The sequence below is a fragment of the Arachis duranensis genome, chromosome 2 (genome assembly GCF_000817695.3).
Source record: "Arachis duranensis cultivar V14167 chromosome 2, aradu.V14167.gnm2.J7QH, whole genome shotgun sequence".
NCBI classification, from domain to species: domain Eukaryota; kingdom Viridiplantae; phylum Streptophyta; class Magnoliopsida; order Fabales; family Fabaceae; genus Arachis; species Arachis duranensis.
In genome coordinates, this window is record NC_029773.3 from 27,855,201 (window position 1) to 27,873,765 (window position 18,565).

The window sequence follows — 18,565 nt, forward strand, 5'->3', positions numbered from 1 at the left end:
AACGTTGTAAGCTCATTCCCATTCCACGTTAGTGGTCACGTTAACTTAACGTGACTACTAACGTGGTTCTTCCTTGCTTCCTTTGTCCTGAAATCAAGCAAATAAAGTGCATCAAAGCTCTAGCCAAAGTCATGAGATTATGCATCATCAATTTGTCATTCAATTCCTGCAAAATCCTCATGAAATCATGTAAAATTCACAATAGTTGCTTGAATCAAGGTGTGAGTGTATTTTCATCCAAAACTTGCCTTATTCTCTAAGAAAATGCATGAAACTACCCTAAAACAGTAAAGAAAAGGTCAGTGAAACTGGCCTAGATGCCCTGGCATCAATTGTCTAGTCACTGAGTTGCAAAACTCATTCCGTTTTTCTAAAAAATATTTTTAGGAATAGATACTTGAATATGTGAGTCCTTCTATTCAAGAATTATGATCTGCAATGGGTATCTGTTCCTTGTTGAGTTCCTAGACGCTGTATGCTCCATATGTCACAGGCAGGATTCAACCATTCTTAATTATTTTAAGTTTTGTTAAAAATGTATAAATATTTATTTTAGAACTTGTAAATTATTCAAAATCTTTGTAACTTTCTTATTTAATTTATATTTGAGTCTGATAGGCTTGCTAGGGAACTATTTTCCTGAGCGCCGATCATGGTTCATTTTGGGCCGTGACATTCACAGTGTCTGGCTACACTTACGACATAGGGTCAGCAGGATCTCGGATCTCAACTTGGAGCAAGTGGAGCCGACCCATTGCATCTACCCAAGGAAATCCGAGACTCCGATAGTTTCAATCTCAAATCATACTCGACTGGGAGTAAGTGGGGGCTAACCACTGCATCTACCCCATGAGTCTCAAAAGCTCAACCTAAAGCGAGTGGAATCACCACTATTACCACTACTACCCACGCATCATAATCTCTAACCCGGAACAAGTGGGACGAACCACAACCCTTGCTACTACCCAGGCATCACAATCTCTAACCCAGAGCAAGTGGGACAAACCATAACCCTTACATCTACCCGGGGAGCCTATATACTAACCAACCTGGAGCAAGTGGGATGCAACCACAACCCTTGCATCTACCCAGGAGGTACGTTCTCATATACCAGGAGGAACCAAGGAGGGGATCCTAACCTCGCACCATCTCGCTGAGGCGATTTTACAATATCAAGAGGGACAAGGAAATGGATCCTCACCTTCCTTCATCTCTCTGGGGTCGCACTTCTGAGAAAGAGAGCTCAAGATAAAGCAATCATTCAAAGCCATATTTCTATTTCCAGCCATAAATCAATATTTATCATAGCCATCCGGCTCATGGCATAACCCATGACCAGCCAGTAATCATTATCAAATAGAGCCCTTTGGCTCACGGCATACACCGCACTTCCATCATCACCCTCAATAACTCATACAGTCATCATTAATCATAACTTACAATTAATCTCACTTACTTCATCCACAAGTTATCACATGTCCTAGCTTCATTTCATTACTACGCATACTATAAAGATTTAGGACATAAAGGGTGAAAATGGAAACTCAGAAGTCTGAAATTTGGCTTTGAAAACTCAAAAAAATCAACCTTGGGGTGAAAACAGGGTCACGCGTGCGCGTCGCCCACGCGCACGCGTGGAAAGCCATAAGTTACAACAACGCGTATGCGTCACCCACACGTACGCGTGGATGGGAGAAAAGCCAAGGGACGCCTGCGCGTCAGCTACGCGTACGCGTGGGTGCGTTTTGTGCCCCACGCACAAAACCAGCTCGATTCTCGGACAACTCTTAGGAATTTGACTGGGCAATTGGTGCAGCACATCGACGCGTACACGTGGACCATGCGCATGCGTAGGGAGTGAAAATTTGAAAATGACGCGTGCACGTCGGCCACTCTTACGCGTGGGAGTGCGTTATAGTCCTGCTTTCATATTCTTCGTTAGAATATATAATTGATTGAATAATAAAATATTAAATATTAAATATAAGTCTTAGTTAAACAAAATAACAAATTTAAGCTGATAACAAATTTATTATATATCTTTAACACTAAAGACAAGATAATTGAATATACACAAAATTTAATTTATTAATTTGAATCTAGTCCTTATTATTATTTCTTTCGTTAGGTATAGTACAGTTCATTTGTTTAGTAAAATAAATTAATGAAACTACGTAAGCAATGAATAATATATAATTATATGGTGTTTTGTGTTTTAATATTATTGTTATTTTATTTTCTGTTTTAATTAAAAGAATGGCGTTATAAATGTAAATAATAAAAAATTTGAATTTGTTTAATTGTTATTTATTTTATTTTTTGTTAAAAAAATTATTAATTTATTATTTATGTTATTTATTAAATTAATTATAAATGTAAATAATAAAAAATTCAAATGTGTTTAATTATTATTTATTTTATTTTTTGTTGAAAAATTATTAATTTATTATTTTTGTTATTTATTAAATTAATTTTTTTTGTGGTTGAACTTTACGAGGTTGATAGGAATTTTTTGTCTCGTAAGCTTAGCCAACCAGAAACGTGGCATTCGGCAGTTGACTAAACCTTACGAACCACTGGGTTCTACCAGCTCTCGAGAGTTGGAGTAATCAGAGGGCATTCGGCGATACTAGCTGCTCTTATGGAAAGGTGGCGGTCGGAGACACGTACGTTTGTAATGCCAGTGGGTGATGTTACAGTGACACTGGAGGACGTGTTATACTTATTCGGCCAACCGATTGACGGAGAGGTTGTGACTGGTTGGACCGATAGCAGTCACGACTTCTTGGTCGCCCAGAGTCTCGCAATATTCAGCAGCAAACCCCAAGTAAGCAGTTCCTCAAAGAGCTACATAAATCTTTCAAGGGTTGGCCATATTAGAGACACACAACCTTTGGATACATGGGAGTCAGTTATGCGCTATGTTAGGTGTCACATCTTCTGTCTGTTGGGTACCACCCTCTTCGTGGACAAGTCAACAGTATATTTCCACGCGAAATATCTACCACTGCTCCAGAATTTTGATCAGATCAGCAATTACAGTTGGGGGTCAGCTTGTCTTGCAAACCTTTACAGGTCACTGTGTCGTGCATCACGGTACAATTGCAAGGAGATGGATGGGCCACTAGACTTGTTGTTTGTTTGGGCGTGGGAGCGTATGCCAAAGCTTGCACCCATTCCCCGACACCAGCTTGCGCTGGCTGAGATACTAGTGGCACGCAGGTATACGTCATTATTTTATAAGAATTTAACTTGTATATTATTTATAGGCAAAATGTAATTCAAACTATGTGAATAATGTTCTATGTTGCAGATGGAGTCATCATCCACAGGCCCGAAAATGGATGGCTAGGATTCAGGCAAACATTAGGCATGCAATCAACATTATGGAAGAGGTGAGTATGGGTTTTGAGGGTTTTTGTTATAATTAATGGTATTATTAATAATCTAATGCCCCTCGATTTATTTTGCAGTTTGTATGGAGGCTGTATATCGGCATCATCATTCCTGCCGAACTACATGCACACCTTGATGTCTGTGACATGGTGGGGCCGTTGGTGTCATTCGAGTGTGTTGAATGACTTCCTGTGGACTGAGAGGTTTGCCAGTACAGATATCACAGTCTCCCCCTCTGGCAATACAAGCCATACTAGTCGAGACGCATTGCTATACTCTTCGGGGAGTACAGCACCATGACTGGTGCAGGATTTATGACGAATGGATACAATAATAGGGTAAACGCCACAACAGTTGTCTGCGAGATCAGGATCTGCAACCAATTGTCGACTTCACCCCATCTGCCGATTATCGGAGTTGGTACATTAGATCATATGGGATGTACCTGAGGTTGACGGAATTCATTCATCAGCACCCACCATAGTATCCACCTCAGCAAGCACCACCTTAGCAGCCACCATAGTATCCACCGTAGTAGCCACCTCAGTATCCACCGTAGCCACCACCTTATGCAATGTTTCAGCTGTTTCTTTATCATCGTCCATAGCCATCGTCGAGCCATCACAGATTGCATCATAGCCATCAGTTTTATCATAGATCACATCACAGCCATCTTGGATTCAGGCTCGCAGACATTCCCCTATTCTCACCATCACAACCATCACCTGGGGACTAAGATATCATTCGTCGATTCCTTAATAGCATTGGTCCTCGTCTTGATGATGCTTACATCTCAACCATCCCTTCACAGTAGTCCTCGCAACTTTACCGGGCATCGGTCGACGGTTTGTCTCATCAACATCATCTACCGGCCAAACTAGATAGTCGAGCCAGTGTATGCATCAAGTCGCATATTCAGATCGATCGGGGTCGTATGAATGCATCACAGTAAGCTCCGATCGGTCTAGACTTGAATGAGCCGACACAGGAGCATATTGGCGAGTATATCCCCAGTCCTTCCGTTAGTCGAACTTTGTTTACTTTCATCATTGTATTTGTTGTATTAGTTTTCAGTTTAGACGAACTTTGTTTCCTTCATCGTTGTATTTCTTGTTTTAGTTTCAGTTTAGATGAACTTTTAATGCATTAACTCAAATACATTAACTTAAAACTACATAGATATCGAAATATAGAATTGAACTACATTAACTGAAAGACTACATTAAAATTCAGAATTGAAATACAATGACTCAAATTACATTGATATTAAAAATACTACGAGCTCCCATCGCCACCAACCCCACTTGGTCCAGCACGTTGAGGACATCTACTGCGACAATGATCCTGTCCCCTGCAAAGATGGCATTCCCGAGGACCACGCTTTTCCTGTGAATCCATTTCATTCAAATAGCGAGCGATTTGGGACAACCCTTTGACTTTCGTCTCAAGGCAAGATTCACGACCATGGTCGGTCCTAGGTAATCAGGCCATGTCTCTGTGTCGCCCAATAGAACAAACTCAACTCTGTAGACCTTCTGAATCTCTGACATCTTGTATACATTGCTGACACACACCTGCCGATTTAGTCGCTGATTAGCAGAGCACACAATAACATGGCGACAAGGAAGTCGCTCCACCTGAAAATACCCACAGTCGCACCTCTGTCGTGGAAGATCAACAACTAACACTTTTCCACTAGGCATTTTGCGCACCTCAAATACCTCGTTTCTTCTATCAAACTGGTTCACAACGATGTTACCTACACATTGCATGTTTGCCTCTATCCACTAAGTGGCAAACTCAGAGAAAGTAAATCCAGCACGCTTGCACTGGTAAGCCTCAGTACTCTTCCACGTAAATAACTCGTTCAACTAATAATATGTTGCTCGGACTAGCACCAATATAGGAAGATTTTAAGCACCCTTCAACACAAATTAATGCACTTAACAAGGTTCATCGTCATGTGACCCCATCGATGTCCCTTGTCAAATGCCAACACCCACTGGGGATGATCGATGTTGTCGCACCAACGAACATATGTCTCGCCTCGTTCTTGCAACTTCTTATAGTTGGCGTTGTACTTCTCCACTGTCCTTGAATACCCAATGTTGACCACAAGTTTTTGCAAGTACGGAACCTTGAATTCTCTCAAGAAGTTACTGCCAATGTGCCGAATACAAAACATCCATCATGCTCTTACAACATGTGTTCGTAAATTACTGAGAAAAAAGTGCCTCGCATCAACAGTCTCACCCTGTACAATAGAAAAAGCAATCGGTACAATATTTTGATTCCCATCTTGTGCAACTGCAACCAAAAGACAACTTTTATATTTTTCGTATAGGTGGGTCCCACCAACCTGAACCAGCGGCTTGCAATATTTGAAAGCTCTTATGTAGGGGTTGAAGCTCCAGAATACCCGATGAAGTATCCTAACACCGTCCACCTCTTGACTCCTGTTATACAGGGTCGTGTTTCTATTTGGACTTGTGAATTAGGCATCTTCTGAACCATTGCCAAGAATTACAGCAGAAAAGCTTGGTAAGATTCTTCCCATCCACCGAAAACCTTAGCTATTGACTTCTACTTTGCCAGCCAAGCCTTCCGGTAACTAATAGTGTAGTTAAATCTTGCCTGGACCCCCGTAATTGTAGTTTTGGCCTGTATGGATGGATCAGATTCAACCAATGGCTTCATAGCCTCAGCAATTGTGTCCAAGTCTAACTTAGAGTGATCTTGTGAGATCATTCCCATGGAACATGTGTGCCTCCAGTTGTATCTTTGAATCTCCCAACAAACTTTCTTCTGTATCAAGCTGGCTCGAATAAGCCAGTCGCACCCACGTCCATAATTCTTGCACTTTCCATAGAACGTCTGTGTCTCAGATTCATAAACAATGTAATCGATCGACTCCTCTGGAGATAGCGTAACTCCGAATTGCCGTAATGATTGATTTTCTTGAATCGTATTCCATTCCAATCCTAAACTCCCCATCCTCAGGATCAGCAACACCTATAAGAAAACATTTGTCGTTCATTGATCCGCTAAAACAAAATCAAGTAAACATATTATCCACTGCTCATGTACCTATGTTTGCATATTCGGGAAACTCCGGTGCATGCATGGCGTCAAGATCCAAACTACACATAAAGGGTGGAACGCCCATCGGTTGACTAACTGCGGCTAGAACTACTAAAGTTTCCGCCACTGCCTCACCTCCTGCATCGCCGTCCTCGTCCTCATCACCGGCTTCGTACGTAGCTTCGAACTCCTCATTGCTATCATCGTTCATTCCCAAGTACGCCTCAACTCTGTCATCTTGCACATCTGGGTCATGTTGAACCTCATATGCAACAATATGCTCAAACTCAACATATAACTCAATCCTCGGGTGTTGCACCTGAGTTTGCTAGTGAACACGAAACATCCGTTGAATACTTGTTTCGTCGATGATTAGCATAACCTCAAATTGTATCAGGCTGCCAAGTACCACAACCGGACTCCTGTAAAGAATGTTGGTCACCCTCTTTACAATGTCAGTCTCTATGCTTTGATAGAGCCCATACTGTAGTTCAACAAACGTTATAGTGCATGGAACCACAAACGAAAACATATTCTCACACGCAAAGCTCACACCCTCATACGTATTTCATACGACCTCACCGTTGTGGTAAACCACTATATTTGCAATACCCTCCATCGTACCAACCTTGGAGGAAAACACTTCTTTCAGAATGAAGCAAAATGGTTACGAATTTTGCTTTTTATAGACATAAGACTTACCTCGCAGGTTACGTGTTGCTAAACCATCCAACCAACGTTCGCCACGTGTGCAACACGCAACCTGCGTGTTGCCTGCCACGTAGAAATCACACATCATGTGTGTTGACGAATGGTTGTCATGTGTCAACACAAAACTTACGTGCTGTTTTAGATTTAGACACATGTCCAATACGTGAGTTGCGTGCTGAATTCTTTAGCCTAAGAACCACTCAATAATTTTTTAAATCTCATTGGCCCCCACTAGCTAATGAATATATGCGTCCTGTCCCACCTTTTTGCAATGCTTTGCTTGGTTATGACATTGTAAGGATGTTATAGTCATTTCATCAATAAAATTCAAAAAAAAAAAAAGCTTTTCCTTACCCAATTAAGATGCAAGAATGATTAACTACAAATAGTGAAATCACTAACTGTATATACCACCACAAAGCAAAACTTGATAATGAATCAATCATCTAATATATATAAATCAATAATGAATCTTTACAGAAAAAATAATTGAAAAAAAAGTACGAATGAAAATATCTGTCCTAAGTCCTAACTAACTATACATCACAAGAAAGAAAGATCAACTCGTGGTGCCTTGTTTCCAAACAACAACTTGAGATCATTCTCCAATGGCGTCAAGTTCAAGTCCATACACATAACCCTCTTGCTATTCGATCTCTTCAAAACCGGAACTTTGACAACAGCATGGTTTATAGGATTAGAAGAAAACCCTTTATTATTATTATTCTCTCTGTGCTTTCTCATGTGGCCACCTAATTGCTGCCCCAAAGAGAATCCCATTCCACAAATTGAACACTCGTGCATCTTCTTGGGTTTCTTGGGCTCTGACTTGAGTTGTTGTTCATCACCATGATCACCATTATGCTTTTGTCTCTTGTGACTGGTTCTGTGCCCACCAAGTGCTTGAAAAGATGCGAACTTGCGGCCACATGTCTTACACTCGAATTTCTCACTACTCTTCAATTCTATGGCACTTGAGAGCAACATTAGGGTATTTGCCAAATAATCTATGCTCTCTTTTTCATTGTTTGTTTCTCTTTCTCTCTTGATAACTGTCATGAAGAATTTGAATGAATGAATCGTATATGTGAATAATTAAGCTTTGAGTGTGTGAATGAATGAATTTTGGGAGAATGAGGAAGTGTGTGCGTGTATTTATAGGGGAGTTATATTACTTGGTGAGAAAGTCAAAGGTATTGTTTGGTTCAACTTGGAAACCACGGAAACTGGGAAAGGTTCCATTTTGTTCAGCAAAAAACAAATCAGTTGGACTTTTTGACTTTCTTTGTTCTAAAAGTTCTAACTGCGTTCGTGGATGCTTACATAATTCCGCGCTATCGTATCTAATAGGTTTCTTAACTTAATTTGGAAGATTCCTCATCTAATTGTCACATGTCATTATATCTCTTTAAATAAAATTATTTGTTTTAGGAAAAGTATACGAAACCAATTCTAAATTAGTCAAGAATTAAATAACTTAATTAATTATAAATATAGTAATTATTTTATTTATTTATGATTTAAAATATTAGTTATTAAATATTTTATTACATTTAAATTAGAAGGAGATATATTCAGTATCATTGCAACGTGAATTACAGAAACTAATTCAATTAGTTTCTATCTTTTTACCCTCCTTCTTTCTCCAAATATCTAAAATATGATAAATCAGAAAATAAATTTAGAACCATCCAATTTACAAAAAAAAAAAATATCCTAATGCCTAACATAAGCACCATCTACATAGAGGTTTTGGAACATTTGACTGATCTTTTGTTAAAACTATCTTGATTTCCTAACATTATTATATTTTATTTTAATATAAAAATTTAATTTTTTTTAATTTTAAATTTTTATTTTAAAAAATAAAATATAACGCAAAATTTAAAATTTAAAAAATTTAGATATCTTTATATAAATAAAAAAAATAACGTATCTAATTATGTGATTTATTTATTTTTTTTTAAAGATATGCAAATATAATATGTAAATTTTAACTTATCCTAAATATTTATATTTCTCGCTATTATAAATAAATAATTAAATAAAACAGGATATCATGATTTCATGAATAAGTGATGCCCACGTAGATCAAATACACGGAATTAGATTAAACATTAAAGTTCCAGATTTGGTGTAATTTCTGTGTCTTACAATTTCGTCTCTAACATTTTATTTTATTGATATTAGTCTCTAACATTTTATTTATTACACTCAAAGCTTTAATCACAAATCTATATTCACGAATAGTCCATCAATTTATAAAACAAAAACAAAATTTGCACGTACTATTTAAAAAGTAGGATATATACAGGACTAATCTATATCTTAATTGAAATAATACGTGATCATTTTTCAATTTTAAATTTTAAAAGACTATTATATTCTATAATTTATTCATATCATTAAAAATTTAAATAAAAAAAATCAGAAATAAGATTGTCTGACCCAAGAATTATTAGAGACCAAATTGTCACTTTCTTTAATGCCCTGGACAAACTTTCACTCTACTTATTAATGTCCTTTATTCTTAAAACTTATAGACCTTAATTAGATTATATATCAATAATATTTGAGAAATAATAAAAAAATAATCTAATTAGCTTAAAAATAATTTATTTAATATTTATTAATTACCACTAAAATAATAAAGCAATTTTTAATATAACAATATATAATTATAAACATTATATACATAAAATTGGATGTCTAACCTCATCGAATAGTTATAAACAAAATAAGAACATAATATATCATAGTAATTATACAATAACAGAAAATATATACAAGTCATATATGTGTCGAACCCTGCCAAATTGGTGTGTTTGAAAAGTAAAAAAAAAAAAAGTTATTTCTTTTAAGTAAAAATATATGTTATTCGTATTTAAAAATCTGTCTTATTGAATAGTAAAATCCGTAATATTTGTGAGTAAAAATAAAATTGTGTTATTACTTATTAGAGGATCAAAATATTTGTTATTTCAGTTTTAGTAATTTTATTGGATTAAATAATTTAATTTTGATACAATATTAGTATAAAATAATTTTACATCTTATATGTGCATCCAATTATTAAATCAGAAAAAATAATTAAATTTAACATTAAATATATGAATAATCATCAAAAAACAGATATAAGTAAACAACTAGGTAAATTAATTTATACAATTAAATTATAAGTATATCAAAATTAAACTCTCTCACTAAATCAGTTAGTTTTATTTCCAGTAGTCCACGTGACCCTCACATGCTTCATTACCTCTAGTCCTCTACTACTTTAATAACCGTGTGATTGCAACTTGCAGTGTTTTTGCAGTTATGCTACCGAGTAAGGCTGCACGGTTGAGCAATCGACTTGTATGAATCTTCCATATCCTTGTCAAACAAGCCAGCATAATAGTTCCATGAAGCTTCCATGTCATTTTTCTCGGAATATTTTATTACACCATTTTCTAGTAACCAAAAGTCAAATAAAGAACATTAATGTAAACGCATAAATGTCTGAGGAATAATATTATTAATCTCCATTCAAACAGAACTGCTGTGAAGCGCACCCCATTTTTGGGTAGCAAAATCATGTTTTTTCTCTTAGGTTTCTTGTTAGTTGTCCAGTAAAACACTTCAAAAACCAGCCAAGTACTTAAGCCGCCATAGGCGCCAGCTAAAATTAAACTTACGCGGAGAATTGTCCATGTAGCGGAAAGTGTGCGAAACTTCTTTCTTCTTATGCACGTAAGTCTAATATGAAAAGGAACAGCAGTACAGCACAATGTGGTGAAGCTACATATATAAATGAAAATATATAATATATAATATGTAGCTTGCATTCACAAGCAGTAAATGAAAATTCTGTTATATAACTTCCCATGGCTGAATTTTTTAAATATGGGGGCATGAAGCATTGTGAATTGCAAAATTATTGGTGAATTTGGTGATTTTACTTAAATATGAAATTACTTTAAAAAATTAAAAAATACTATTTTGTTTTGTTAAATTATTTCTTAATAATAATATTAACTATTTGTTAATTAAATTGACCAAAATTAATATTTAAAAAAAATTACACATCTAATTTAGCAATATATTCTTTACTCTTAGTAATATCACAAACCATTTTTTTCTCTTCTTACTATTTTCTTCCTTACTAGTTTTTTTCTTCAAAAATAAAAATGATTATCAAATTTGAGCTTGAATTTAATGTATCGATTTCTAGGATGTGCTGTGACTAAAACACCGCTATCTTTTCCCCGCCCTTCAATTTTCCATCATTCACCAAAACACTCCCACCCCTTTCAGCCCAATCTCACTCCTCGAAAAACCGCTTAATAATAATGTTCACGAGCATCATAATGTTCACCAACTATCATTCTTCTAAAGTAAGCTAACAAATTGCAAAATGTTTAGGATACATGGGAGTGGTACTCATCAGTTGATGAGCTTTTTTTACTTGTACACATGATAACTAAACAATTGCCTTAATTCACATTTGCAAATGGTGTCCGATTTGGAGATGCTGATGGAAGTGGAATTTTGCTTTCCCATTTTGTATGGTTGAGCGTGGAACCGTCTTCTGTAATCTGAGTTCTCATCTTCTCAATGGAAGCATGGCTTGGGACCACAGTTCTTTTATAGGATGTTGGACTTGTATTCTTGTCAACCTAAGAACAGAAACAATATTCTGTTAGTTATTGGCTAATTTTTTTCCTGTCTCCCTAACAAGATCAACAACAATTAAATTCTTTGTTAGTTTCACATACCACGTAATCTAAAACAAGGCTTTTATCTGCTTGGACAGAGATGTTTGATATATTTTCATCATGCTTCTGTTGAACAGAGTTAAGCTGTTCCAACCACTGTTTAGTCATAGAATCAATTTCCCTCTTGGTTTCGTGGTCTAGCATTAGTGCACCTGGAAGTAAAAGTTTTTTGTTTCTCAGGCCTCAGAAAATAAAGAAATGAAAACTGAAAACCATTTACATCTGATATATTTTCAGTCAAATAGTTTAGTAATTTACCATTTACATCTGTTAACAAGTTGCGAGTTCCGGCAGTATAATCTGAATCCAAAGTCAATGACGCAGACACACAGTCCCGATTTAGAGCATCATTTTTAATGATATTATCCCTGTTAAGCATCAATAGTAGTTACAAGCATTAGAACTAATCAGATTATAGAAATATCTTGTTATAAACAAAACTAAAATATGTGATCTAAAGCTTACTTCACTGTAGATTCAAATTTTACAAGACTGTGCTTGTGGATATTGTTTAAGGACATGTGAGCACTTTCCCACTGCAGCCTGGAGCAGTCCACTTTCTTTGAGCTGCAGAGCATAAGTAACAATCACATAAAAATGTGTCTAATTTTTTTTTCTTTTTTTACTAAATAAATAGTAAAATGAAAGCTTACCAATCCAAGAGAGAATTTTCCATGCTGGATTTGATTTCATTTGCTGAGAATATCTGCTCCACAAAATGACATTTTGCATTCTCAACATATTCGCAAAGTTCCTTAGTTGCATCTTTTGAAACTTGCTGAATGCTGAACATCTCATGCTGGAGTCTCTCGGACTGTTTTGTACTCATGACCTGCATATTTCTTGATGCCTCTGAGACCTGATACATATTTTTTGACAAGTCAGCACTACTGCAGTTGACATGATATGAATTGTACATATCAAGAAGAGAAATATGAATAAACAAGGAATATGAAATTGATTGATTGACCATAGTGATTCTGTTAGAAGTCAATCTCGCCAAAATTGCTACAATTTCCTCTAAGGCTTTCTCTTCCTCTCTCACAGCATCTTCCTGTTACATGTGTTAGAAAGGAAATCAACCACGAGAGGCTAACTTAGAGATGACGTGATAAGTAACTCGGAGGCACAAAATATTTACCTACCTTGAACTTCTTCTCAAAATTAGTTAAATGATTGGACCTCTCAATGTGAGTTTCTTCGAGAATTTCCATGACTCTTGAAGATCTCAGATGAATGTCATTAAAGAAGTTCACAGTTGCCTCAGAAACCACTCGTGCTGAAGTCAAACTTTGTTGCAATCCCTACATTGATTGATGAAATAGCATGATTAAATAATTGTTTTAAGTTCTAATATTTTACCCAAGAAAAAATTGAAAAGTTGTAAGTAGAACGTACTTCTTCTTGTTGTTGGATAGAGAAAGCTAGTAGCTGCTTTTGCTCAGCAAGAGAATTCTGGATATTGCATATAACATCGTTGGCTTCATGAACAGCAGTACCAAGAAACTACAAAAGAGAGAAAGGGATTGAAAGTTAAAGTAAAAAGCAAAGGAACCATTAAATTTCATTAAATACACAATCCAATCATAAACCGTAAAACCAATCTATCCATTATTCATGAACAATCAACACCGACTGTCCAACTAAGGTGGATGTGAGCATTTGAAATAAACCAAATTTTGCTGAGTAAACTTTAGTTAAATTTAAGTCGAGTTAACCCATTTGCGTAACCATGTTTTCGTATCTAACAAAACCAAGCAATATTTGCATGAGCTCTTACCTCCTCAACAGCCAATGCCTGTGATGAAACTTGAGACTGCATCTGCTCCATATCAGACGAAGCTTTCATATGTAATGTATTGGCTAGACCTTTCAAGGTCTCTACTCCTGAAGTATAAATCTCAGTCATTTTCTTGATCCTTGATTCTAGAGATTGTGTAGCCTGATGAAAGATTGCTGCTAGTTAGAAAATGAATAGAAATATGGCAAACATAGATTGAAATTGAAATAAGATTTCTTTTATCCATTTTTCTTACTTCACATTTACTGGTGAGGAATGAGGAGACATGATCTTCCATGCACCTCAGTTGTTTCTGCTGTTGACTAATAGACCCAGCAATGGTTGTCTGCAAGTCTTTTAGGCCCTCGTTTAGAAGAGAACCAAAATTCAATATTATCTTTTGATTTTCTGCCTCCATCCTTTCTTTTTGATCTGTGAGATTAACAAAATAAGATACTTAAGAAAAGAAAGTATATATCCTGCAAAAACCTGTATAGTTCAGTTCAGAGCATTTCCTGTGAAGAAAATTTCTTATGGTGGTCATCAAAGTTCAGAGCAAAGTAAATCATACCTAATTTTGAGGATAGTGAATCAATATGATCTGATGCGATCTGCAGATCAGTACACATTTCCTTCGCACGCCCGACTAAGGCATTTTCTGTTGGAGATAAAATAAAGCAAATCATATATACTGAACAAAAACAGCACAAATGTGCCAGCATGTGACAATTGATAAACCTGATTTCAGTAGCTTGGAAATTGTATGTTCCTTCTCCTTCAATGTTGAAACTACCAGCCTGTAGTTCTCTTGGAGATCTTGCAAGGTGTTGCTAGTTTTTTCTAATTTTTCCTGAAGCGGTAGTTTAATTTGAGATAAGATACTCTTAATCTGAAACTTTTAAGTGATTAGCAATAGACAAAAAAGGTTTTGCCTCCACGCACCTTGCAATCCTTCAGTTCACATTCCAAATCTAGTTTCTGTTCTTGCTCTGTTAGATAGAGCTCACGGAACTTGTCAACTTCCTGAAATTAAAATTAATTATTGACAAGATTTGGGGACAGAATAGAAAAATGTCAACCTGATATACTCCAGGGAATACCTTTTGACTAAGGCTGAGGTCATTCTCTAGTTGCTCTATCCTCTCATCTTTTGCCTGAATAGATAACAAGCCAATATTAGATTGCGTCACAAGATACAGAACATCCTTAATCTTATTATTTGAGCTTTCTGCTAAAAACTTGGGAGTGTAGACATCCTTAATCTTATTATTCTTATCAGAGAATGATGTAAATAAAATTAAGACGAAACCTATTGTAACATTAGGCAGATATGTAGATATTGAAAACAAGTATGCTTGACCTTCTTTTCAGCTTCTTCCTTGGCAAATCTTTCGTGAGAAATGTATACACCATTCTTTTCCCTAGCAGCCCGCACATCTGCATTCATTTTGGAAAAAAGGTTTGATACAAGATTCTCCCTATATTCCAAAACTTAAGATGATAATGTTGAATGTACCTTCTTTCATTCTCTCAATTTCCATATACAAGTCCTTCAACAAAACAGCCTTTGAAACTTTTTGGTTTGCCTGTTAAAAGAATAAGAAGTGACATTTACCACAAAGCAAATTAAAATGATAAAGTAAATTTAAAAAAAAAAAAGATAAAAACTGCATTTAATAACTGACCTCAGGCTTATTCTTGATGTTTTTGGCACGACTAGCATAATCTAGTGTACTTAATGTTTCTTCCAAACAATAAGTAGATGGTGAAATAGTAGCAATTATGCATGTTTTTGTTTTACCCCCTAATGAATCTCTCAAAATCCTAGTAAGCTTACTGTCCCTGAAACAATAAACAATACCAAGTGGCATGCATAATATAAGATACATGTCTTTCAAATTCTGAACAGCACAGGAACATGGTGTTATGGTGAACCTGTAAGGCACATGGGGAGAATGTTCCACAAGTGCATTTATGACACGTCCAAGGGTGAGTAAGCTTTTGTTTATCTCCCCTGCTTCTCTAGCACGTCCCTGCAAATTTTGTCACACAGCATTGAAGATATGCTGATATTTAATGCTTCAATAATATTAACATTCAGTTGCATACTTGAGAAACAAGTATAGTCCTCATATTTTGATAGACAAAGAGAAACAAGTTATAGTTGGAGAAGGTAATCCACTGCTGATATATCTGGAAAAGTTAACTTAGTGACAAATATGACCCATATTTTGATCATTTTCTCTTACCACGTTGCTCTATATCTATCTCATTTATAAAATGACAAATTGCAATTATATAATACCATGCAGCACTAATCACAAAAAGCTGAGATGATAAAGGAGGAAGCACTTCATTAACCCCCGTTGCTCTATATCTATCTCATTTATAAAAAGACAAATTGCAATTACATATTACCATGCAGCACTACTAATCACAAAAAGGTGAGATAAAGGAGGAAGCTCTTCATTACCTCACGTGCTCCTGACCGCAATATGTTTTCTGATCCCGCCAAATCAACAAGATTAAGCTTGCCACATTTAATTAACTCCTCATCACCAATTACTGTTTCTTTCACATAGACAGTAATAGTGAACACTGAATGGGAACGGCTGCAACAAAATAATATTCATTAAAAGACATTCGAATAACAAGAAATGTAACAAATTTAATTGAAGGAAACCAGGTCTACCTGCTTCTCTTATTAAGCAGCGTCTCTGCAGTGCGCCTTTTCGATGCTCCACGTTCCAACAGGGTATAAATTTCATTTACACTGTAAACTGATTCTTCTTCAAGGCCTCTCACGAACACACAACCCTTTCCATCTTCCATAAGGTTTATAGGCTTCTTCTGTTTTTCTTCCATGGGCTTAGAATTGTCATCTGGGGACAACAAATCAGTTATTTCCTCATTATAAAGCTCAAGGAAAGTCACTTTCATGCTGTAGTCAGCATTTTGTGCCTCCAAAACGTCAAAAATCTGGCGAACTGCTCGTGGAATAACACCAGCCTCAGCAGGCAAATCACCACCCTAAACAGATTAATCATGTCATTATATACAATTTCTTTGATAAAAAAGAAAAACACCACACCATTTTAACAAGCATCAGGAAATGAGGGCAGTGGCACATAGTGTATTGTATACCTTAGTTCTCATCCCACCCTCCATTGTATAAGTTTTACCAGTCCCAGTTTGGCCATAAGCAAAGACAGTGCAATTGAATCCATCAAGAACTTCATTGACAATTGGTGCAATTGCTTGGTCATAGATTGATCTTTGCTGTGCTTTAGGTCCAAAAACCTTGCCAAATAAACAGGATCAAGAAATGTTAACCAAAGAATGATCACACTATGCTACAATTAAGAAATTCACATCAAAGCAAGTATTGCATACCTTGTCAAAGGTGAATACTCTATCTATTTGCTTGTTTGCTAGAGTCTGCATAACAGTAACTTCCCTTTTGTTTTCATTACATGTCACCACTTTAGGAACATTCGACTTCTGTTCATCATCGCTTAATGGCCTGAATAAATTAAAATAAATAAAACAACAATCCAAGAGCATGTTAGCTAAGCCCTAATTTGGAGAAATACAACATTTCTTGTCTCAATGATAACATCTATTAACCCTAAAAAATGCTAATCCAAAGTAAACCAAACCAAACATTCAGAGAGATCCATGGCTAGTTAACAATCAATAAAAGACATACAAATCTGCAATACAAAATTCAAAATTCAAAATTCTTACTACACACCACAGATAAAACACAGTACACGAAGCTTGGATCATAAAACTAATGCTAGTTGTTGCTAGGTTGCCAGGTCCAAAATCTAACACAATATAATACATATATGAAGAAAAAAATCTCGAAATTGCGAAGCACAAGGTAAAATTCATGAAGAAGAAGAAGAAGAAGAGGACCTGCAGCGAAGTAAAACTTGGACGTTAGTCTCGCTATCTTTTTCGTGACGGTGGTTCTTATTAGAGTTCCGATCCGAGCCTCTTGAATCAGGTCGACGTCGTTCTGGTCGAGGCGTTAGAAACGGAGACGGTGACGCCGTCATCCCTGATCCAACTTTCTTGCTGCACTGATCTGGCGTTATTGGCATCATTTTCTTTTAACCTTGAAAAAGCAAACCCAAAACAGACATTAGAATTAAAAAAAAACACTTGTTGACATGTGATTTTATTTTTTAAACTACCGAAGTAACGTTAAAGTGCAAAACGTGAGAGGATAATATACCTTGTGGTGGTGAGTCTGAGCTGAGGGGAGAAGCAGAATAAAATCCGAGAATCTGAGGAAAGATATCCTTTTCGAGTTGTTTGCTTTTCGGTGATTTTTCCTTTCTTCCCCTTCGCGTTCTTATTGTTGTGAGAGAGTGGTGTGAGAGTGATGAAGAGAAATTCAAATTGAAAAGAGAAGGTGAAGTGGCAACGGCTATTTGACAGTATATCGTGTAGTACTGTAGCATAGCTTGGGATAGCCGTTGAGCGAGTTCCAACCACTAGAGCACGGCAAACCCAATATTTAAAGTTTAAAGTTTAAACTTCGCCTTTTTTTAATTTTTCATTTAAATAAATTTGGACAAGCTCCAGTATAGTTTCTACTTTCTTCCAAGGTGACAATCTAATCTTGGATTTAATAATGTTACATGAACTTTTTAACAACCAACATCTATGTCAGTCCCATCTCACATGTTGTTCATGGGATAGATATTAAATATTAAATATCTAAGAATGTATTCGAAATTTATGGAATTATTTTCTTTGATTTATAATGTAAACAATAGGTTAAGTATACTATTTTAGCTGTCATCAATTATTTACTTTTGTTACAAAT

At 36.1% G+C, this 18,565-nt stretch overlaps 3 protein-coding genes across 3 annotated transcripts; 1 reads left to right on the forward strand and 2 right to left on the reverse strand.

Moving 5' to 3' along the window:
- Window positions 1-2,677: 2,677 nt before the first annotated feature.
- Window positions 2,678-3,581, forward strand: LOC127744921 (serine/threonine-protein phosphatase 7 long form homolog). The gene is made up of 3 exons (XM_052257790.1): window positions 2,678-3,222; window positions 3,314-3,395; window positions 3,474-3,581. The coding sequence occupies exons 1-3, from the start codon at window positions 2,678-2,680 to the stop codon at window positions 3,579-3,581; spliced, it is 735 nt and encodes a 244-aa protein (XP_052113750.1).
- A 4,034-nt stretch (window positions 3,582-7,615) lies between these two features.
- Window positions 7,616-8,317, reverse strand: LOC107474128 (zinc finger protein ZAT11). Its single transcript, XM_016093718.3, has one exon. It carries the CDS (start codon window positions 8,245-8,247, stop codon window positions 7,732-7,734), a length of 516 nt encoding a protein of 171 aa, XP_015949204.1. The 5' UTR covers window positions 8,248-8,317; the 3' UTR covers window positions 7,616-7,731.
- Window positions 8,318-11,315: 2,998 nt separating this feature from the next.
- Window positions 11,316-18,213, reverse strand: LOC107474118 (kinesin-like protein KIN-5B). Its single transcript, XM_016093709.3, has 24 exons — window positions 17,969-18,213; window positions 17,647-17,848; window positions 17,119-17,248; window positions 16,870-17,025; window positions 16,418-16,755; window positions 16,199-16,337; window positions 15,661-15,758; window positions 15,411-15,567; window positions 15,242-15,311; window positions 15,086-15,162; window positions 14,826-14,879; window positions 14,668-14,748; window positions 14,464-14,575; window positions 14,297-14,383; window positions 13,982-14,157; window positions 13,726-13,887; window positions 13,344-13,451; window positions 13,091-13,249; window positions 12,916-12,999; window positions 12,599-12,804; window positions 12,411-12,512; window positions 12,204-12,313; window positions 11,946-12,097; window positions 11,316-11,846 (listed from the first exon to the last, which is right to left on the reverse strand). Exons 2-24 carry the CDS (start codon window positions 17,835-17,837, stop codon window positions 11,664-11,666), a joined length of 3,132 nt encoding a protein of 1,043 aa, XP_015949195.1. The 5' UTR covers window positions 17,838-17,848; window positions 17,969-18,213; the 3' UTR covers window positions 11,316-11,663.
- Window positions 18,214-18,565: the final 352 nt, after the last annotated feature.